The sequence below is a fragment of the Trifolium pratense genome, linkage group LG3 (genome assembly GCF_020283565.1).
Source record: "Trifolium pratense cultivar HEN17-A07 linkage group LG3, ARS_RC_1.1, whole genome shotgun sequence".
NCBI classification, from domain to species: Eukaryota; Viridiplantae; Streptophyta; class Magnoliopsida; order Fabales; family Fabaceae; genus Trifolium; species Trifolium pratense.
Genome location: NC_060061.1, coordinates 1326505 through 1349625, shown reverse-complemented (window position 1 = coordinate 1349625; position 23121 = coordinate 1326505). Strand labels below are relative to the sequence as shown.

At 34.8% G+C, this 23121-nt stretch overlaps 1 protein-coding gene and 1 non-coding gene across 2 annotated transcripts; both read left to right on the top strand.

Moving 5' to 3' along the window:
- Positions 1 to 3683: 3683 nt before the first annotated feature.
- Positions 3684 to 10362, top strand: LOC123918247 (protein INVOLVED IN DE NOVO 2-like). The gene is made up of 8 exons (XM_045970243.1): positions 3684 to 3920; positions 4774 to 5712; positions 6143 to 6324; positions 8101 to 8190; positions 8293 to 8580; positions 9158 to 9367; positions 9569 to 9812; positions 10039 to 10362. Exons 2-7 carry the CDS (start codon positions 4800 to 4802, stop codon positions 9797 to 9799), a joined length of 1914 nt encoding a protein of 637 aa, XP_045826199.1. The 5' UTR covers positions 3684 to 3920; positions 4774 to 4799; the 3' UTR covers positions 9800 to 9812; positions 10039 to 10362.
- A 3994-nt stretch (positions 10363 to 14356) lies between these two features.
- On the top strand, positions 14357 to 14517 carry LOC123919256. The gene has a single exon (XR_006813165.1). It is a non-coding gene; the product is annotated as a small nucleolar RNA snoR143 (small nucleolar RNA).
- Positions 14518 to 23121: the final 8604 nt, after the last annotated feature.

Sequence of the window (23121 nt, the reverse complement as noted above, 5' to 3'; positions counted from 1 at the left end):
ACTAAGTTTCCACCTACAAAGGCACAATACCCTGAAGTAGACCTCCTATCATTTATATTACCTGCCCAATTAGCATCTGTGTAAGCTTCCACTTGTATATGCCCTCTGTTTTTGAACATCAACCCCTTCCTTGGAGTTCCTTTCAAATATCTCAATATTCTGAAAATAGCTTCAAAGTGAGTAGGTCATAGTGCATGCATAAACTGACTTATCAAGCTTACTGCAAAGGCTATATCAGGCCTTGTATGAGACAAATAAATTAGTTACCGGCCAATCGTTGGTAGCGTTCTCTATCTACCACTTCATCTTCAGATGCTGCCTTCAGTTTTACATTGGGATCCATTGGTGTGTCTACTGCCTTACACCCTGTCATCCCTGTTTCTGTGAGTAAATAAAGTATATATTTGCGTTGGTTGAGAAAGATACCCTCTTTAGACCTTGAGAACTCCATCTCGAGGAAATACTTTAATTTTCCAAGGTCCTTGATATCAAATTCTGCTTCAAGTCTTCTCTTTAGATCACTTATCTCGTTAACATCATCTCATATCATGATAATGTTGTCAAGATACACTATCAAAATAGCAATCTTACCTTCATGTGAATGTTTAAAGAGCAATATGTGATCTGCTTGACTTTGGGTGAAACCATGTTTCTTAACAACATTTCCAAATCTTTCGAACCAGGCCCTTGGTGATTGTTTTAATCCATATATAAGGATTTTTTCAATCTGCAGACTTTGTCTCTTCCAAGATTTTCTTCAAATCCTGGAGGTAAACTCATATATACTTCTTCATGTAATTCTCCATTCAAAAAGGCATTTTTAACATCAAATTGATGTAGTGTACCGTTGATATTTACTGCAAGAGAGAAGAATTCTGATGGAATTAATCTTAGCAACCGGGGCAAAAGTCTCTTGGTAGTCTATACCATGAGTTTGTGTAAAACCTTTTGCTACTAACCTTGCTTTGTATCTTTCCACATTTCCATCAGCCTTGAATTTCACTGTAAAGACCCACTTACACCCAACTGCCCTTTTGTCATGAGGTAGATCAGTGATGCTCCAAGTATTTCATATTTAAGTGAAGAATGTTTGGGTAAAGACTGGGACTCAGTATCAGACAAGTCATCAGACATTATGTGGGATGGAAAAAAGAAAAACGGAAGCAAAAAAGAAAAAACCCTAAGGAATTCTTCCTGCAACTGATACCATAAATAAATAAACAATCTGTATTTCTTTGATAATTTAGTGAATAATATATTAAAGGTATATATAGAATACAATTGACAGACCAGTAAGCATTAATCTAGTCTGAGAATCAGGACAATTATTCTTCCTATAAATGCTAATTCTAAATAAGGAAACAACTAATTATTATTTACAGTCAGTGTTATGAGTTGCACAAAATAGAATATGCTGATTCTGAACTAATCTCTAATAACTTCCAACAAATTACAATGCTATAGAAGTGCTTAATGGAAAAGAAAAAGGGGGATCTTGTATTTTGTATAAATGGATTTCTAACCATAGGTAGAATGGTGAAACACTTTTGAGATTTTTGGTGCCCTTTGTTAGTTGTATTTTGGGTCAAGTATCATTTGTACTTAATCCTAGCTTGTGGATATAGTATCATTGGTACTTTTTCCCAAGTTTTATAACTATTTTTTATGTAAAAAAAAAATTAACGAGCTTAATTTGCAACTCAAGTTTAATTCATTTAATTTATGAACTAAGTTAACCAAATTAGTTATCGAATCAAGTGTGAAACTATTTTCGAGTTGGTTCGATTTATGGTTAATTTTAAGTTTTGAATGATGCACTACGCTATAGAATATCGTTTCTTTCGTGACCTTATAGCCACCATCCAGCCATCAACAAACAGCAAACCTTCTAACTAAGTCACTCTCTTCTACGAGACATAGCTTCCTAACCTCCAAGTAGGGGTGCTCAAATTCAAACCAATCTAATTAAAAATCGCAAACCGATCCAAAAAAACCGAAAATCGCAAAAAATCGAATAATTTTGGGTGTATTTGGATGTCCTTTTGTAAAAATCGCTGGATCGGATCAAATTTTGGATTGATTTTTCTGAAACCGAACCAAACCACATATATATAATTTAATATTTTTTTATGGGGAGGGATCAAATTACACCGGTGTAACATTGCTCAATAATGCTTTAACGAATATAAATTTTACAAAATCTACCGTTGGATTGAAAAGTTATATCGTATAGATCATCTATGTTAAATTTTACAAAAATCTAAAATGACTTGATATGTTATTGAGACTAATTAAGATTAATGGTTTGTGCATTTTTTATTTAATAACGTTAATCTTGATCTATCTCAATAACATATCAAAACGATTTTAGATTTTTATAAAATTTAACATAGATGATCTATACCATATAAATTTTTAATCCAACGGTGAATTTTGTAAAATTTATATACGTTGTGTTATTGAGCGGTGTAACATTACTCAAATGTTACACCGGTGTAATTTGATCTCTCCATTTTATTATTAGTATGATATATTTCATTAACCTATTATATGTTGGTTTTTAATAATTTTTTTTAGATATTTTGTAGTTACTCCAAATCCATGATCTCGTAATATAGCATCATTCTTAAATTTTTTTTCTGATATTTTAACACTTATTTTGATCATGGTATAACATCTCAACTTTCTCATGAGAAAGAGTTCAATTTAAGAAAGACTCATTCTTTTGTGATTCATGGTACATAATCGTTGTTTGGTTTATGTCAAATATCTTTGGTTCTTTTTCTTTTACATAATGCTCTTTGATTTCCTCTTACAATCGTAAAAATATGGTTTTATGAACTGTAGTTGCTTTCTTAATTTTTTTTAGATAAAATATATTTTTTATATTACAAGTATTTACGTATTGTTCATTTAAAAACCGAACCAACCAAACCTAAATAAACCGCATAAAATTGGATTGGATCGTAGTTATTTTTGTCATCCCAAAATCAAACTGCATGCTATTTTCTCTTTGGATCGGATAACTTTTTGTCTAATAACCAAACCGAACCGCGAACACCCCTACCTCCAAACTTGGCGTATAGTGGAAACCTCATAACTAATTAATCCTAATATCATTTGTTGGTTCTACCATAACCATCGTAATTTCAATTAAATGAATTTGATTACCCAAATCCATTGTACAACCGTTGCAAGTGGCTTAACTAAAGGGAGTATAAATCCTTTATTTTATTTTTATTTTTTCACCATCAGTATATCAGTATCCGATGTATTGGAGTCTGGATCATTTAATCCGATTCGCAGTCAATTTTAGCATCAAATAATTCTAGTCTTATCTCGATCGTAGTTATAAGATATCAAACCGTAATTATTTATACAAAATTCTACGTCAATCATCACTGTAAACCTTTGTTTTCTAAAAACAATAATGAGTACCTCTCATTAATTTAAAGATTTCGTCTGACTAAAAACGTTAAATTAACGTTCCTACTTTACTATTCTTTTCCACACTCATAGAAAAAGGTAATAACAAATGTCACGTCCCGAGGACATTATATAAGCATTCGTGTCACTATCATGCAACCGCATCACTAATTCTACGTTATACTCTCCAATCAAAAACCACCAAATCATCATCCACTCCTCAAAACACCACGTGGCATCATCATTTCCCATATCCAACACAACCACATCATCAAAGTAAAGACCACGAAAATAACAAAGACCGCAGCACACAATAACATTTCCCCTAATGTGAGTGAGTGTGTACAAGAGTCACATTATACAGTAGATGAAAACATAGCAGAAAGAGATTCTATTGTCAAATCCCTAATTTCAGAACCCTCATCATTGTGTTCTTAAGACCTAACTCTCTCATAGAGTGTTAGGTCACACACAATTTTCCAGATCCATCTTCAGTAAGTGAAATTCTCTCCGCATTTTTCACTCAATTCGTCAAAATCCATTTCCGCATTTTCAATTTTTCACATGCATCACCTTTCTCTGTTTATTGGGTTTAATTTCACGCTGTGGGTAAAGTTTATGATGAATTTTATGTAGAGGAATTCAGTTTTTAAAGTTTCAAGGTGTTAATTTCATTTTTGAGAATTTCCCTAAATTTAATTGATTATTGATTTTTAGGTTGGATATGTGACTTGAAGCATGGATTGTGCATTTTTGGTTTTTAATTTTTGGTTTGAGGAATAATTTGTCAATTGTTGATTACTGCATGATTATGGAATAATGTTTATGTGCTTCAATGTTGGTTAATTTAAACCCCATGTTGGCTTTATGAGACTTAATGCATGTTATTATTAATCCGAAGTCTGTCCGGTTTTGGAAATTAAATTTTTATTACATTGAATTTAGGTATTTCTTGAGGTTGTGTTAAGGTTGTATGTATGATCTTTAATCTAGTATTCCGTCTCGTCCTAGTTACCACCCCGACGAATTGTTCGGGAGAGTCTGAGTTTGATTCTTAGGTGGAACAATTTTTTTATGTGACTTTCCTTCTAGCCGAAATCCGGATTACCAAGGCCCTTCAGTGGGAACCGGAGAGTTAACACACAAAAAAAAAAGTTTCAGTCCCATGTTTGAAGGAACTTAGTCATTTCTAATTTTTCAAAGCAATGGTGGAGCAATTGTTATTGAAAATTTTGTTCCACTTTCGTGTTTTACCTAGGCTTGGAATAAGATACTTAAAGGAAATAATCATTGAAGCAACATAACAGCAATCAGTACTAAGTACTAACAGTTAAATTTGTATTTCAGGTGGTATAAGCCTGGGAGAAACTATAATGTCTCAGAGCTCTGAGGAGGATACTGATATAAGTGATTCTGAGATAAGTGAGTATGAAGATAAATGTTATGAAGAACTGAAAAATGGAAGTCAGAATGTGAAAACCTCAGACGAGAAGTTCACTTGTCCATACTGCCCTAAGAAAAGAAAACGGGATTATATGTACAAGGAACTCCTGCAACATGCTTCTGGGGTGGGTCAGAGTAGTTCCCAAAAGAGAAAGGCAAGAGAAAAGGCTACTCATTTGGCTTTAGTGAAATATTTGGAAAAGGATCTTATGAATATAGATGAGACTCCATCAGAACCAGCTGATAAAAGTGACACTCCTATTGATTCTGATGAACAGTTTGTGTGGCCTTGGATTGGAATTGTAGTTAATATTCCCACTAGCCGGACACCAGATGGACGCACTGTTGGGGCGAGTGGTTCCAAGCTTAGGGATGAGTACAGACGTAGGGGTTTCAATCCATTTCGAGTCAACCCTCTATGGAATTTCCGAGGTCACACTGGAACTGCCCTTGTGGAATTCAATAAAAACTGGCCTGGCTTCGATAATGCACTCGCATTTGAAAAAGCATATGCATTAGAACATCATGGGAAAAAGGATTGGTTAATTATAGCTAGTTCACAGCAGAAGTCGGGTCTTTATGCATGGGTTGCCCGAGCAGATGACTACAAAGCAAACAATATCATTGGGGAACATCTGCGAAAGATGGCCGATCTCAAAACCATACCAGAACTTATGGAAGAAGAAGCTCGAAGGCAGGATAAACTTGTGTCCAATTTGCACAACATTATTCAAGTAAAAAACAAGCACTTAAATGAGATAGAAGCAAGATGCACTGAGACTGCGCACAAAATGATTACTGCTATGACAGAAAAAGATGAGCTCGTTCAATCTTATAATGAAGGTATATGTTTATTGAGCCTGAGTTACTTTTCAGTTTCACTAATTTGGATCAGGACTTGTGTTAAGTTGTGGTTGTGGGTTTTTCGTTTTACGTGTTTCTGATTTGTGTCTAGTTCTAGGAGTCCAAGCATGTAGTGCTACTTGCAACTGATGCTTTGGTTACACATACAACTGCCAGTATTTGGTGGTTTCTGAACCAAAGGGTTGAGTCTGAATTTGAAATTAAGGGGGATCTGACAAGTCTGTAAATAGCCACATACTGCTAAGATCATCGCAATGATTGCATCATAAAATTTGGCATCGTTCAATTGATTTATGAAAAATATTATATGCTGAAATTTTATTTTACAATTTTAAGAATTAATTATTATTTTGAAATTTTGTGATCTTTTCTAACAACAATGTTTTATGCAATGATTCCTTGTATTTAGAGATAAAGAAAATACAGTCAAGTGCTAAGGATCATTTCCAAAGAATTTTTAATGATCACGAAAAGCTTAAAATGCAACTGGAAACTCAGAAAAAAGAGCTCGAGACACGGAGACTTGCATTGGAAAAGCGTGAAGCACATAATGAAAGTGAAAGAAAAAAGTTGGCAGAAGAGATTGAAGAGGTATGGTGTTTTTTATTTGCTCCATCCTCTCTAGCATACTATGATTGGGATTCCTGTAAATTTTATATTGATTATTATTTATTGTCCAAATGATTGATGCTTAGATGTGTCAATGGTTTGAATGAATGAATTATCAACCAAGATTAATCGATTTCCACTTTACTTATCATGTTTGATGATCATGGAATGATTGGTTGGAAAATCATTTTAATTTGAATCTATGGATAATTAATTCTGAAAATACTAGCAATATGATAAAACCGATTTTTGGTTGAGTGGTATGTCGTCGTTGAAGGGTTTGAATCCAAAACAACTAAACAAGTTAGTGTCTGGATTGCTGGTGTATTTACTTTAAAAGGGAAAGTATCTCATGCAGTGGCAGATCTTCTCAGGAGCCCAAGTGAGCCATGGCATGCCCCAGATTTTTTATATATATATATATATATATATATATATATATATACTAATATGCAGCATAATATCACAATATAAACCTTGGCGCAGTAGCTTAGATTTGTTCTTACAGCAGGCAGAATGTGTGGGTTCGATCCTTTTCTATTTAATTTTTGTATTTTCACTAATTATCTTTGTGCAACATAAAAATTAAAGGCTTAAAAATGCAAAATATGGAAATCGAACCCAGCATCTCGCATAAAAGTAAAGAGACCAATCCATTACGGCAACACTCATTTCATGTTGACTTATCTATATAAATAGAGTTTAATGGAGATGCACTAACCGTGTAAATAGTTTTACATGATCATCCAATAAAAAACTATCAATTTGCCATGTTATATCAAGAAAGTGGGGGTGATGTGGCGGAAAACATGGTTGGTATAATTTTACACTGTCAGTGCATATTCCTTTTTCTCATAAATAAATATATTATATGTAGGTACATTTTTGGCCCCCTTATAAATTCATGTCAAGATCTGACACTGATATCATGATTCAATTCTCAATAGCAGCTTATAATCTCTGTATAGACTGTATTTGTGTTTGACTGTCTGTGTTTCTGATCTTAATCTAGGTAGTGATACCGTCCCTTGTTACTTAAGTCACAGGTGATGTGAAATGGATGTTTGCAATAATTAACCGTAATATTTTACTCTAATTAAAATTATGAACTCCAATGTGCGTGGTTATATGTTATGCATTTAATGATATGAACTTCGAGGAATTGGAGAGAATAAGAGTCGCCGATATAGAGTCATATGCCAATGATTTCACACCCAGGGTTTTCCATTTTTCGTTTACTCTTTTCACCACCATTAAGACTATGTCTGGATTGATTTGACAGAAAGAGCTGGAATGGAAAATGGTATTACCCTAGGCTCTATTGTTTGGATTGTTTAAATAGGATGCAATGCAATGGAATTTTATTAATTGCATTTGTTTTGTCCCATCCAGTAAAACTCTTCTCTCTCCAATTTAAGGGTATGGTAGTAACAAGTCTTTTTCTCCTTTCCATGTTCAAAATATTCAATAAACTGGAATAGCTATTAGATATTCAAACATAGCCTAAGGATATTTCTTAAGATGATTGCTCAGCCAGCCCCCTAAATTGCGGCATTTTACCGGAAGCACGTTTCTGGTAGTATATTTTGACAGATTTGAGTAATTAGGGGAGCGGATAAAGAAATTATCATTTAAGGAGCCTATAAACTAGAAAATTTGACATAATATACTGTGTGTGTGGTCATTTAAAATAATAATTTGCTTCAGAAGCTTGTAGAAAGCTTTGTTTGACTTTGCTGGCATTTATTGTCTTTGCAGAATACAACGAAAAATAGCTCTCTTCAGATGGCTTCTCTGGAGCAATTGAAAGCTGATGAAAATGTTATGAAACTGGCTGAAGATCAAAAGGTTTGTTTGCCTTTTTTTTAATTTTGTTAATGATAAAAGTGTGCTTGTCAGGTTCAGAGTATAATTATGCTATTTGAAATTTTGAATAATATATTTATACAGATACAAAAAGAGAAACTCCATGCTAAAATCATTCAGCTTGAGAAAAAACTGGATATGAAACAAAAGCTGGAATTGGAGATTCAGCAACTAAAAGGATCACTTAGTGTGTTGAAGCACATAGAAGATGATGATGATGTAGAAGTTTTGAAGAAGGTGGATGATTTGCATATGGGTTTAAGAGAGAAGGAACAGACACTTCAAGACTTAGATGCACTGAACCAAACACTAATCATTAAGGAGCGTAAGAGTAATGATGAACTGCAGGAAGCTCGAAAAGAATTGATTAATGTAAGTACTTTTTCCGGATAGATCTTTGCATTCCAGTTTACTGATTCATTATATCAATTTGGAAGATCATCTGTGCAAAGGGGGCCAGGTTTCCAATTCTTTGATACTTGAATTCTTTGGCTCATTTGCCTGGTCTTATTTTTTTTATGCTTTTACTTGCCTGTTTAAAGTGTTATATGAAATGCAACCATGGTATATGTGCTTGTGTTTGTCTGTATATATTTATATATATAACACTCCTCTTCCTCTACTTTTTTCGATTTGGTCAATGGCCCATAATATAATTATGCATACGGGACCAAGTTGTCATTGTGGTTAATATTCATTATTCACTGCTTATTTGTTGCATTACTTTTATTATGGACTTCATGTTTCAAAAACTCTTGCAATCTTTAAAGCTTTCTTATATTTTTTACTGTCCAATGTTTGCTTGAAAGGTCCACTTCTTGATTCTTACATTACTTTTATGATGGACCCGGTGTTCTGAACATTCTTGCAATTTTGAAACATTTCTTATACATTTTACTGTTTAATATTGCTTGAAAGATTTAGTGGTAATATTTTTTCAATCTTGTAGGGCATTAAAGAGATAGCAACTCGAGCCCATATTGGTGTGAAGAGAATGGGGGAACTTGACACTGGACCATTCCATGAAGCTATGCAGAAAAGATATAACGAGGAGGAAGCCGAGGACAAAGCTACAGAACTATGTTCATTGTGGGAAGAGTATCTAAAAGACCCTGATTGGCATCCATTCAAAGTTGTCATGGTTGATGGGAAAGAAAAGGTTAGTTTATGTTAATATATCTAGGTCTCATAAAATTATCCTAAAGTCTACCTGCTTCATTGCATATCACTTTTAATCAAACATGGTTAACTTTTTATATCTCTATATTACCTCTTCATGAGGACAGTGAATATTTTGGTTGACTATGTTCTCTTGATTGGAACTATTTGGTTATCCGGTTCTACAAATGTTTCGTTTCAGGAAATCATTAAAGATGACGATGAAAAGCTGAATGGGCTGAGAAAAGATTTGGGTGAAAAGCCATATAAAGCAGTGGTGGCAGCTTTAACGGAAATTAATCAATATAATCCCAGTGGCCGATATGTAACCTCGGAATTATGGAACTATAAAGCGGGAAGGAGAGCAACTTTGCAAGAAGGAGTGCAGTTTTTGTTGAACCATTGGAAACGCAAGAAAGAAATGTTCTCGTGAACATTATATTCAGGTTACTGAAATTTTCTCATGAACATTATAGCTAGAAAAATTTGGAAAAGAAATCGATGACCAACTGTTGTACCTTTGTTACTTATAAGTAACAGCCACCTAAGTTACTTCTTTAATCTTTGGATCTTTTCTCAAGAAATTTATAAGTGATCTATAATCACCCCCTTTCCATATGATTACTGCTACTGTTTTAATGACTATGTCATGTTACAATGGATTTATTTCAGAAAGAATGATCGATGATGATGTTGATGATGATGGTCGTGGTGGCAAGAATGAACATCTTGCATGGTCAGAGAGAATAATTGTGCACAGCGGCTGGTTAGCATGTATCCATATTTGTAGAGCTGCAAACCCAAGGTTGTGCGTAGTTTAAGCAATTTATGATCATGTTAAACTTGTTGGTTTCACTTGACAATTAGCACTGTCTTGCCCAAACTTAAACTGCCTTTATATTATCTCTAGCATGGGAGAAGACATATATTGATGTTAAACTTGCATGACTATATATTATTTGTTCTTTATTCAGCATGTTTTGTTTTGACCCTCTAGGTCTTGTGATCCAACTAAATCGTGCGTGTAGAGAACATAAACTATTTTGTGTTTAACTACCGAAATGAAAATCACTTTTTAAAAAATTAAAAACAGAAACTTATCTATCAAAAATGATTTTCAAGGGAAGCAAATAAAAACATATTTTCATTTTAAAGCTATTTCTAGATTTTTATTTCTCAGATTTTCGTTCTTTTAAAACTTGTACCCAAAAAAGAAGTATTTATTTTTGTCAATTGAGGTTGAAGATTTTACTGTGTGACGGGTACTCTTCAAAGCCACTTCTAGTAACACTTTTTTATATCGTTTGCTTTCGACATTTTTGGCTTTCTAGTACCAGAGGTTGTAAACCTTTTGAAAAGAATTCTAAAGGTCATGCATATTGCATAGCAACGTTGTGTCGTCTAGGTCTATGAATAATGTAATTTTTCAAAGATTAGGTTTTGCTATACAAAAATGTTTAGCGGCGCGGCTTGTTGTCTGTCTATCTTTTGTAAATGTGTAATTATTTTTCATTTATATATATAGATAAATTTTAAATCAAAAATTGAGGTTGAGATTATAAAGTGACTTAAATGAATTTCCATCTACCTCCCTCCAGTGACAAGAATTTCAGCTATATTAGAAGGCGAGTTCTAATGTGAACAAGTCACCTAAATAGTGCATCGTGCAAGACCATTCCATACCATTAGATAATAAAGTCCACGAAATATTCTGGTAATCCCTACACACATAATCCACTCTCTTCTCTTCCTCTTCCATCCTCCCAATCTAGGCAACGATGGTGCACATTTTTTTTATTCTTTGTTTACATTTTTTTATTCTTTATTTATTTATTTATTTATTTCAGTATCTTCTTAGTTTCTTAAGCTTAACAGAGATAAATTAAACATCACCGTCTTTTCCGTGCGATTGGCCGGAGATCATGTGCACCGGTGGCACCATGACGGTGGACGGAGCAAGAGCTCCTCCATAACAAAAACATCACCGCACGGAACACCTCTTAAGGGTGGAACACCTCTTATTTTTAATAAAAAATTATCAAAAATTCGTAAAATTAAAATAAATCATCAAACATCTCATGTGAGTACCAATGTCCAGATCTATGAAATCTTGTTAAAAATTACAAGTTTTTTAGGATAAAGATCAAAGTGGCGGAGGCTTCACAGTGAGGTGGAACAGTGTAAAGTTGTGGAGGCACAGTTGTTGTGACAGAAGAGCAGGAAAGGACGAGAAAATGGAGAGAGGGTAAAATAATCAAGTGTGGGATAGACCATAATAATATCTTATAGAACATTTTAATCTACCTTTAAAATTTAGTTGTGCACCGTGAAAGATATGACTAAGTGTTTCATGATAGCCAAAGCCAAATGAAATGAGTTTTCGTAAAATAATATTTGAAGTGGATGTAATAGTGGATGACATAAAAAAATTAACAATACACATGTGATATAGTTGAGATAATTGAATTTTTTTTAAATACAGTATGCTGTTAGAGATTCAATATCTAAAATTAATTTGTTTTTGGTATCTCATTTAAATAGACTTTTGTAGTCTCAACAAAAAGGTGCCCTTAAAGTTGTCATTCATTTAAATAAATTTGTATACCTTAAGGCTTAAATATCAATCAAGGAGCATGGAAAGTGGAAATGCTAGTAGTGGATTGGCTTATGCAAATGTTGTCAACCATACATGTCATGCCTCCTCCTAAGCTGTGTTTGTATTTGTGTCGTATCAGGTGTTCGTGTTAGATGGTTCTTAGTTTGTGACTGTCCTTTGGTCAAAGCAGTGTATAGTAGCGTTTTAAGTTCATTTGCTCGTGATGAGTTTTTTGCTACAGATTTAAACAAAAGGGCAAAATGTGCAGTCACTCATTCAACTCACCCGTTCAACAAAAGAATCAACATTCAACAAAACAATCTAAGTAATAAAAGGAGAATGTGCAATCACTCATTCAACAACTCAATCAACAATCAACAAAATAATCGAAACAAAAGGGAATATGCAAATTGCAATCACCTATTCAATCAACAAAACAGTCCAAAAAAGCCTTACCTTTCAAGTTCCAATTTTGTAAAAACAAATACAAAGAAAGCTTCGTTAGGGAGGGAGAGTGGCCTGGTAAGTGACTTGTCGCCGGTGACCAGTCATAGAGAGGAGAAGATGAGAGTGGTTGTGGTTTGCATCGCATTTTCAGGGAGGGATACGAAGGAAAGGCGTGTGCATGAAATTTTCTAGTTCCCCCGTTTTCAAAATGAGTTTTACGTGTGAGAGAGAGGGATGGGAGACTTGTAATTTTTAAAACAGAATTGTTATTGGAACATATTTTATGAGACAAAAATACAAGGATAATATTATCATTTCGATCAACCATGTTTCCAATAAGAAATGTTATTGGGATAAATTCTAATAGGGTCTTGCTAACGAGTGCCCCCGGGGCACTCTTTAAGCATTCCATTTAAAGAAACTTTTTATTCAAAAAGTTAAACATTACAATTTTCAATGCGTTGACTTTACGCATTTCGATAAAAATTCTATAAAAGCTTACTATTTAAGGGCTTAAAGAGTGCCCCGGGGGCACTATTTAGCATTTGTCATTCTAATATGGATCACTTCATCAAGTGATCATGGTGGACCAGTCATGAATAACATTATAACGAATACGAATTTTACAAAATTCACCGTTGGATTGAAAGTTTCTATCATATAGATCATTCATAGAAAAATTTAGAAAAATTGAAAATCATTTGATATGTTATTGAGACACATCAAGATGTTTAATCTTGATGTGTCTCAATAACATATCAAATGATTTTCAAAAAAAATTTAAAAATTTATGGATGATCTATACGATATAAATTTTCAATCCAACAGTGAATTTCATAAAATTCATATTCGGTAGATCACTTGTCCACGATGGACCAGTTGTGAAGGTGATCCACCGTAGCATTAGCCATGTTATTGGAACATTTTTTATGAAAATGATTATATGATTGAGCATTAGTTTATTTTGATGATTTATGATCAATGTCTTGCTCACATTAGTCGTGGGAGTGGCTTCACGATGATTGTCGTCCAATTTGTCTGTTTTTTGTACACTAAAGATATTTTATATATTCAATTGTATAGACTAATCTTTTAATTGAGATTTATTTAATGGTTGACTTCTTCCATGCACCAGTCAAATTTTAAACTCAAAATCAAACAATTAAGAGACCTAAATATCTATCAGATCTGTCACATTGTTTAGTTTGTCTTTGCTCAAAGGAAGAAAAAAAAATTGATTTGTTCAAATAACAAGATAATGAATGTTTTTTACTAAAAATACCATTAAAAAATAATGCAATAATTTAATTTTTGTCAAAAAAAAATAAAAAAATTAGGTGAACTTTTTTTGACAAAAATGAATTAATTACCAAAAATGAAACCCTAAAAATGGTTGGTGGTGCTCTATATAATGCGTAGGTTATCTCCATTGTTCTTCACCTTCAGCTTTTCTGCTGAAGGTACAAACAAAGGTGGCGATGATTATAATGAGAGAGGCCTTTAGTAGGAAAATACCCAATTCCCTCACAAAATCACAATCCATTTTCTACCAAAATATCAAAAAAAAAACAAAAAAAAAATAATATATAGAAGATCTGAACTTGATGGTGCCGCCACACCCTTTTCACCAAAGGGTTTTGGCTTTGGTATCTCAGATTCTATCTTCGCTTTTTTCTTCTCTTCCTCTTTCTCTTACTGTCCCTTTTATTCAATTGGGTTTTTTTTTCCTACAGTGATAGACTTCAAAATTTACACTTGAGATATGAGCCCCTTAATCTTTTAATTTTTTAATTGTTTTTTATGATTATTAACTTAATTGTTTTGATTATTGTTGGTTTTTTTTTTTGGTTACATATTGTTGGGTTTTTTGTTTAGCACTTATTTTGTTTTGGACGAGGAAACAGTTTTGTTGTTTTCTTGTTGAAGATTCAGTGCTTATAGGAAAAGCTTGATTATAGCTACTGCTTGTTTCTGATTAACATGAAAATGTTTTCAGAAATTTTGGTGGATTTGTTGTAATTGGGCAGCGGCCAGACAACCGTAGAGATGGAATCCACAGAATGTTGAGTTTTTTTGTCTCTTCATTCTACTAATTCCTTCTCACATTTTCTTATGTTTAGATGTTAATTAATTTTTTTTTTTTGGGTCAACATGTTAATTAAATTTAATTGTTCAATTTGATGAAGTTTCTTTAATTTTGACAAAAAAATCTGGGGTTTTATAAGTATGAACATATAGTAGTATGCATGTTTGGAATCAATTTTCTGCATTTTTGCTCTCATTTTGTTGTCTTATAATTTGATAAAAATTGAAATTTATATATTAATCAATGGTGAAGAAGGGTATGTTCTTTTAGGCATACAATTGCATGTTAATATTGATCCTGAGAATCTTGTGAGACTTGATGACATTGATGAGTCATTACTGTGTGAAGTGGCTTATTGTATGTATTTGATAACCTATGTTGTTTACTTAGGTGCATGAAGTCTAGGAACAATTATGCAGTGATGAAATTGTCTGCTTAAGAAATGTTTATACCAAATGTTTTGGAAGTTTAATGCATCAACCATCTCCTACTTTTGTTTACATTTGTTGATTCAGTTCAATTGGGAATTTAACATTTTGATTGTACTATTCAGTAGCACCCTCCATTCAATTTTATTTTTTTAAGTTATATAGCAGATATACTTGCTATTGAAGTTGTAGCAAGTTCATTGCTAATGGATATGAAACAGTGTACATGCCAAAAAAGACTAATTTTTTCAGTATTATAATTTGTAGTTTAAGCCTCAATTAGTTTCTCTTAGAGTTAGTCTCTAGAGTTGATGAAATCAAAATAGGCTTTGGTTGATGTCGGATACAAAATCAAATTATCCTTAGATAGCTAGGTAGCAGTCATTGAAGTGGATACCTTCATTTGTTTCTGTTGGAACATGATGAAGGAATAAGAGGAAACTTGGTATTGAAGTAAACACATTTGTTAGAACCATGTGTAGTGTGAATTGAAAAAAGACTCTTTTGAGTCCCACATTGGAAAAATCACACCACTTGGTAGTGTTTATATATCACAAGTTGGCAACCAAGGGTGTGCCCTTGGGGTACCCACTTTTGTAAGAAAGGGAGACCACACACAATGTCGAATATCACGCGCGCGCGCGCCGCCGCCGTCCGTCCGACCGGCCGGCTCGGCTCGGGCCGGGCTTGGGTGATATATTAATTTTTTAATACTAAGAAAAAAGAGATTTTTGAATTTAAATTTCTTTTATGTGTGTCCCTTAATTCGCACATGTTAAATGTGCTTCGACCAAGTCTTGAACGGATTTCTATCTGTTAAACGGTCAACAATGATGTGTCCCGCGTGTCCCTATTTTTGTGCCACGATTGGAACTTTGACTGAGCTAATTCAGCTCCTGAAAATCCTCTGATTCCAGCTCCCTGCTTGCCTATAAATACCACTTACTTTCTTCAGTTTAAATCACTTTTCTTTTTCTCTGAATTCTGAGAAACTGCTTTCTTTCCTCTCTATTTTTTCTTCTTCGTTAAATTTTTGTTGTTTCAATATTTGAACGGTTGTAAACCGTAGAATTGATATTCGTATATCAATAGAGTGGTTCGATATTTCGTACCATATTTGGTGTTATTCTGACCGATACTACAGTGCAGTAGTTTATCGGTATTTTCATTGAAAACGGCTGTTTTATCCTGGGGACTTCGCGGTTGATATACTACAGTGCACTTCTTCGAGTAGTTCCGCGAAACGTCTTAAAGAAAGCGACCTAGTACGCGACTCAGCCAATAATTTGTGTCGTTGCCAATTTTGAAAATTCGTTTTTCTGTTTTTTTTATAAAGTCAGTAAACCGTTTTACAACAATTTTAAGACGTTTCGAAAATATCATGGCAAACGAAGAGATTATTGGTAATTCTTCTGTCGGTGCTACCGAAAGGCCGTTTAAATTTGAGGGTAACCATTTCAAACGTTGGCAACAAAAAATGTTTTTCTTCCTGACTCTTAAAAAATGTGCCTACGTTTTGAAACAGCTCATTCCTGTGGTTCCTGCTGAAGCTTCGGCTTCTGGAACTAATGAACAGACCGTTAACACCAACGGTGATGCTGTCTCTGCCGAGAAAGATAAAGGCAAGGCCACGGCAGAACAGCTTAAAGAGAAAGCGCTGCAACTAGAAATAGATAGGCAGCTCTGGATTGATAATGATTATGTTTGCAAAAACTATATCATTAATGGATTGGAGGATGATCTGTATGATTATTACAGAACTTATAACACAGCCAGTGATGTGTGGGAGGCTCTGAGTAAGAAGTATGATACTGAGGAAGCTGGAGTGAAGAAGTATGCTGTGAGTAGGTATTTGAAATACCAGATGGTTGATGAGAGGTCGGTGGAAGTGCAGTCACATGAACTGCAAAAGATTGCTCATGAGATAATAACTGAAGGTATGCCTTTACATGAGCAATTTCAAATTTCTGTCATTATTGATAAGCTGCCCCCCAGTTGGAAAGACTTTAAGAATCAGCTCCGTCATAAGACAAAGGAGTTTTCCATTGAGGGTCTGATTACCCGTCTTCGTATAGAAGAAGAATCCCGGAAACAGGATATGAAAGAGGAAGAAAAGATATTGGTTGTTTCTAACACCAATAAAAAGAAATTCGGTGCAGCTCTGAAGCCTACGGGCAAACCTTTGAAAAATCAGAATCAGAGCCGCGTTCAAAACCGAGTTAAGAATGGTAACCCGGTTAGGGGCCATATTGCTAAGCAACATCAGCAACAACCACCTCCTAGAAATGACGCTGTTGAGCCATTTTACTGCTTCAATTGCTGGAAAACAGGTCACATATCAAAGAAGTGCAGGAATCCAAAGAGGCCTAAACCGGCTAATCTTGCACATATTAATGTGAATGTGGCTGATGAGCCATATGCTGCTATGATCACCGAAATTAATATGGTCGGTGGTACTGATGGATGGTGGATAGATACTGGCGCTACCCGCCATGTCTGTTATGATCGTGCTATGTTTAAAACATACACGAATGCTGAAAATAAGAAGGTGCAGATGGGTAATGCTCATACATCTGATGTTGCTGGTGTTGGAGATGTGGTTCTGAAGTTCACATCTGGAAAGACTCTTATCTTGAAGGAAGTCCTTCATGTTCCTGAGATGAAGAAGAATCTTGTTTCTGGTTTCCTCTTGAATAAGGCTGGGTTTAATCAAACTATAGGGGCTGATATGTACACCATCACTAAGAATGGTATTTTTATTGGGAAAGGGTACGCCTCTGATGGCATGTTTAAACTCAATGTTGATTTTAATGTTATGAATAAAATTTCTCCTTCTGTTTACTCTTTGTGTGATTTTAATATTTGGCATTCTAGACTTTGTCATGTTAATAAACGCTCAATCTTGAATATTAGTAACTTAGGATTAATTCCTAAACTTAGTTTTAATGAAATAGAAAAATGTGAATTTTGTAGTCAAGCAAAAATAACAAAGAGCAAACATAAATCAGTAAAACGAGAATCTGAACCAATGGACCTTATACATTCTGATATATGTGAACTAGATGGAACCATGACTAGGAATAACAAACGTTATTTTATCACTTTTATTGATGATTGTTCAGATTATACTTTTGTTTATTTAATGAAAAATAAAAGTGATGCTTTTGACATGTTCAAAATTTTTGTGAAAGAAATAGAAACTCAATTTAATACGAAAATCAAAAGACTTCGTAGTGATAGGGGAACCGAATATAATTCTAGTTTATTTAATGATTTTTATAAACAACACGGAATTATACATGAAACGACTGCACCATATTCCCCTGAAATGAATGGTAAAGCAGAAAGAAAGAATAGAACTCTTACTGAATTAGTAGTTGCTATTATGTTAAATTCTGGTGCCGCTAAACATTGGTGGGGGGAAATAATTTTGACTGTCTGCTTTGTTTTGAATAGAATTCCCAAATCTAAAAGAAGCGAATCTGCTTATGAAATATTGAAGAAAAGACAACCAAACTTGTCTTATTTGAGAACTTGGGGATGTCTAGCCTATGTCCGTAAACCGGACCCGAAGCGAGTTAAACTCGCTAGTAGAGCCTATGAATGTGTATTCATTGGTTACGCAGCAAACAGTAAAGCATATAGGTTTTACGACCTAAATGAAAAAGTGATCATAGAATCTAATGATGCAGACTTCTATGAAAATAAATTTCCCTTTAAATCAAGAAATAGTGGGGGCACTGAACAGGATAATATTCCTGAGTCGAGTCACTTACCAGTGATACCAAATGATGATAGCAATGACGAAGTAGAAAATGAACTTCGTAGAAGCAAACGTGTAAGAGTTGCTAAAGACTATGGTCCAGACTATGCGACCTTTACATTGAATGAAGATCCAGCAAATCTTCAAGAAGCCTTGTCATCGATGGATGCAGATCTTTGGCAAGAAGCTATTAATGATGAGATGGATTCTCTAGAATCTAACAAAACATGGCACTTAGTAGACTTACCTCCCGGCTGCAAACCAATTGGTTGCAAATGGATTTTGAAAAAGAAACTAAAACCCGACGGCACGGTTGAAAAATACAAGGCTCGCCTTGTAGCCAAAGGTTTTAGACAAAGAGAAAATATAGATTTCTTCGACACATTTTCACCGGTCACTAGAATAACGTCCATTCGAGTACTTATTTCAATAGCAGCTATTTATAACTTAATTGTACACCAAATGGACGTTAAAACTGCTTTTTTAAATGGTGACTTAGAAGAAGAAATCTATATGGAACAACCCGAAGGGTTTGTTATACATGGACAAGAAACTAAGGTCTGCAAGTTAGATAAATCTCTGTATGGTCTTAAACAAGCTCCGAAACAATGGCATGAAAAGTTTGATAACTTAATGATATTGAATGGGTTCAGACTCAATGAGAGTGACAAATGCATTTACTATAAATGTGATGGCAACATTTGCACTATAATATGTCTCTATGTAGATGACATGTTGATATTTGGCTCAAACCTTTCTGCCATAAATAATGTGAAATCAATGTTGAGTAACAACTTTGATATGAAAGACCTCGGAGAAGCTAGTGTGATTCTTGGAATAAAAATCACTAGGTCTGAGAAGGGGATATCCCTAGATCAATCACATTATGTGGAAAAGATCCTAAAGAAATACGGTTACTTTAACTGTAAACCTGCCTGCACACCTTATGATCCCAGTGTAAAACTGTTTAAGAACACTGGTGATAGCGTAAGACAAACAGAATACGCGAGCATCATTGGTAGTCTTAGGTATGCCACTGATTGTACTAGACCCGACATCGCCTATGTCGTGGGACTCTTGTGTAGGTTTACCAGCAGACCCAGTGATGAGCATTGGCACGCTATTGAGAGAGTCATGAGATACCTGAAAAGGACCATGAATCTCGGATTACACTATCAGAGATTTCCAGCTGTACTTGAAGGGTACAGTGATGCTGATTGGAACACCTTGTCAGATGATTCCAAGGCTACTAGTGGCTTTATATTTAGTATAGCCGGTGGAGCTGTATCATGGAAGTCTAAGAAACAGACCATTTTGGCACAGTCCACTATGGAATCTGAAATGATAGCACTAGCAACTGCTAGTGAAGAAGCAAGCTGGTTGAGATGCTTGTTATCTGAGATTCCCTTATGGGAAAAACCTATGCCTGCTGTCTTGATCCATTGTGATAGTACTGCAACTATCGCTAAAATTGAGAATCGTTTTTATAACGGTAAAAGACGTCAAATTAGAAGAAAGCACAGCACAGTGAGAGAGCTCATCACTACAGGTGCTGTGAGAGTGGATCATGTACGCACTAATGATAACCTAGCAGATCCTTTGACGAAAGGACTGGCTAGAGAGAAAGTCCAAAATACATCTGTCAAGATGGGACTAATGCCTATGAAGTGAATTACTTATGATGGTAACCCAACCTAAAAGACTGGAGATCCCAAGAATTAGGTTCCAATGGGTAAACAACAAGTTGTGAGTAATATGAGATGAACATGCAAATGGAGAAGCATGAATCCTGAAATGAGAAAGGTTGAGTTAGCAAAACTCTTAGTGAAATCTATACTCTATAGGAGTGGAGTACATCAGGAGTACTCTTGATAGAATCACCTATATGAATGTGGAACTGAGGCCGGTTTCTCTGGAATTTCGGGGCGAATTCCTAGAGCATTCATGAAACTGGGATAGACGTGCAGGGCCATTAATGCACGGGCCTTAGAAAACACCTTACGAAAGGTTGTGTGCTGGTTTGAGGAAAATCTGAGATAGAGTTCCAAGACTAAACGTCACTCTTGCTTAATCAGGCTCTTACTGGCTACGTGAAGGTTCCAAGACTTAGCTCACCTTCGCTTATGCACAATCTTACTGGAACGTTTAACGTTATGACTGAAACAACTTTTTTAAATTCAAGTGGGGGATTGTTGGAACATGATGAAGGAATAAGAGGAAACTTGGTATTGAAGTAAACACATTTGTTAGAACCATGTGTAGTGTGAATTGAAAAAAGACTCTTTTGAGTCCCACATTGGAAAAATCACACCACTTGGTAGTGTTTATATATCACAAGTTGGCAACCAAGGGTGTGCCCTTGGGGTACCCACTTTTGTAAGAAAGGGAGACCACACACAATGTCGAATATCACGCGCGCGCGCGCCGCCGCCGTCCGTCCGTCCGACCGGCCGGCTCGGCTCGGCTCGGTTCGGTTCGGGCCGGGCTTGGGCTTGGGTGATATATTAATTTTTTAATACTAAGAAAAAAGAGATTTTTGAATTTAAATTTCTTTTATGTGTGTCCCTTAATTCGCACATGTTAAATGTGCTTCGACCAAGTCTTGAACGGATTTCTATCTGTTAAACGGTCAACAATGATGTGTCCCGCGTGTCCCTATTTTTGTGCCACGATTGGAACTTTGACTGAGCTAATTCAGCTCCTGAAAATCCTCTGATTCCAGCTCCCTGCTTGCCTATAAATACCACTTACTTTCTTCAGTTTAAATCACTTTTCTTTTTCTCTGAATTCTGAGAAACTGCTTTCTTTCCTCTCTATTTTTTCTTCTTCGTTAAATTTTTGTTGTTTCAATATTTGAACGGTTGTAAACCGTAGAATTGATATTCGTATATCAATAGAGTGGTTCGATATTTCGTACCATATTTGGTGTTATTCTGACCGATACTACAGTGCAGTAGTTTATCGGTATTTTCATTGAAAACGGCTGTTTTATCCTGGGGACTTCGCGGTTGATATACTACAGTGCACTTCTTCGAGTAGTTCCGCGAAACGTCTTAAAGAAAGCGACCTAGTACGCGACTCAGCCAATAATTTGTGTCGTTGCCAATTTTGAAAATTCGTTTTTCTGTTTTTTTTATAAAGTCAGTAAACCGTTTTACAACAGTTTCTGATGTGCTTTTATGTAGCCAATTATGTTTTCAGTTAACTTTTTTTATGTTGCTTGTCACCCTGATGCAGCAATTATGGTTAACTTGCGATTTGGATCCTCAGCGGCAGCCTCTGCTGCGGTGCCTGCTGCATGATCTCAGCCCTATCCACTGTTTGGTTCTAGAACTTGCTATTCACAGAGTAACTGAAACTTCCTTCTTTCCTGCGCTGCTTCAACATTCACTACAAATTGATCAAAATCACCACTACACTAGATATCAATGCCAATGCTACTATCATCGCTCTTCTCTCCCTCCGTCCTTATGTGCCTTCTCTCTTCTCCGTTTCAACAGACACGCTGCTCCCTTGCTGGGCTGTCCACTGCCGCACCGTTGAATATTCTCGACCAATTGGAACCAAATCCTTGTTCGTTTGTAACCCAAAATAAAGGGGACCTTATCACCTAGATTGCAAAATCATTTTAAAATGTATCTCATCGCTGTCTAATTATAAAATATTGTCATCACCTAACTCGTAAACAATGGTGTTCACATCGATTTTCCAATTTATAACATCAACAAAATATTTTATTACTGCAATTTTAACAAGATCAAATTGACAACCTTCTCATACTACCAATAACCACAATCTCTCCACAAAATATTCTATTATTCGGCTTGCAATTTGTTAAGATAGTTAGAGTTTGTTGATGTTAGTTAATTAGTTAGAAATTAGTTGGAGGTTGGTTACTCAATTAGTTAGTTAATTGAGTCATATAAATAGAACACTAATGTAAACAATTTACTATATTTTATCAATCAAATATGAACTCTTATGAATTTTTACCTCATGAACATTATTATGCTCTCTTTCTATCCTATGTGTATGATCTATGACACTATAATCCTATGATTCTTGATACAATTTTAACAAGGATAAAATTGTCAACCCAATCATACAATTTTTCCACAGATAAAATTCCAAACAGTTTCAACTAATATAATTTTGGCTTAATTAGTCTTTTGGTCCCTTAAAGATATTTTAGGTTTCACAATGGTCCCTTAAAGAAAAAAAAGTCAGGATTGGTCCCTTAAAGACACATTCGTTTCTCAATTGGTCATTTTCGTCAATTTTTTACAAAAAAACGTTAGTTTTAGTAGACTTAATTGTGGATGTTATTAAATATAAGTGGTCCACCAAAAACTTTATTAATTTTTAAAACTTTAACCATTAGAATTTTTTTGTTATATTTGGAGTTAAAATTTAACGGAAAGGATCAATATGGCAA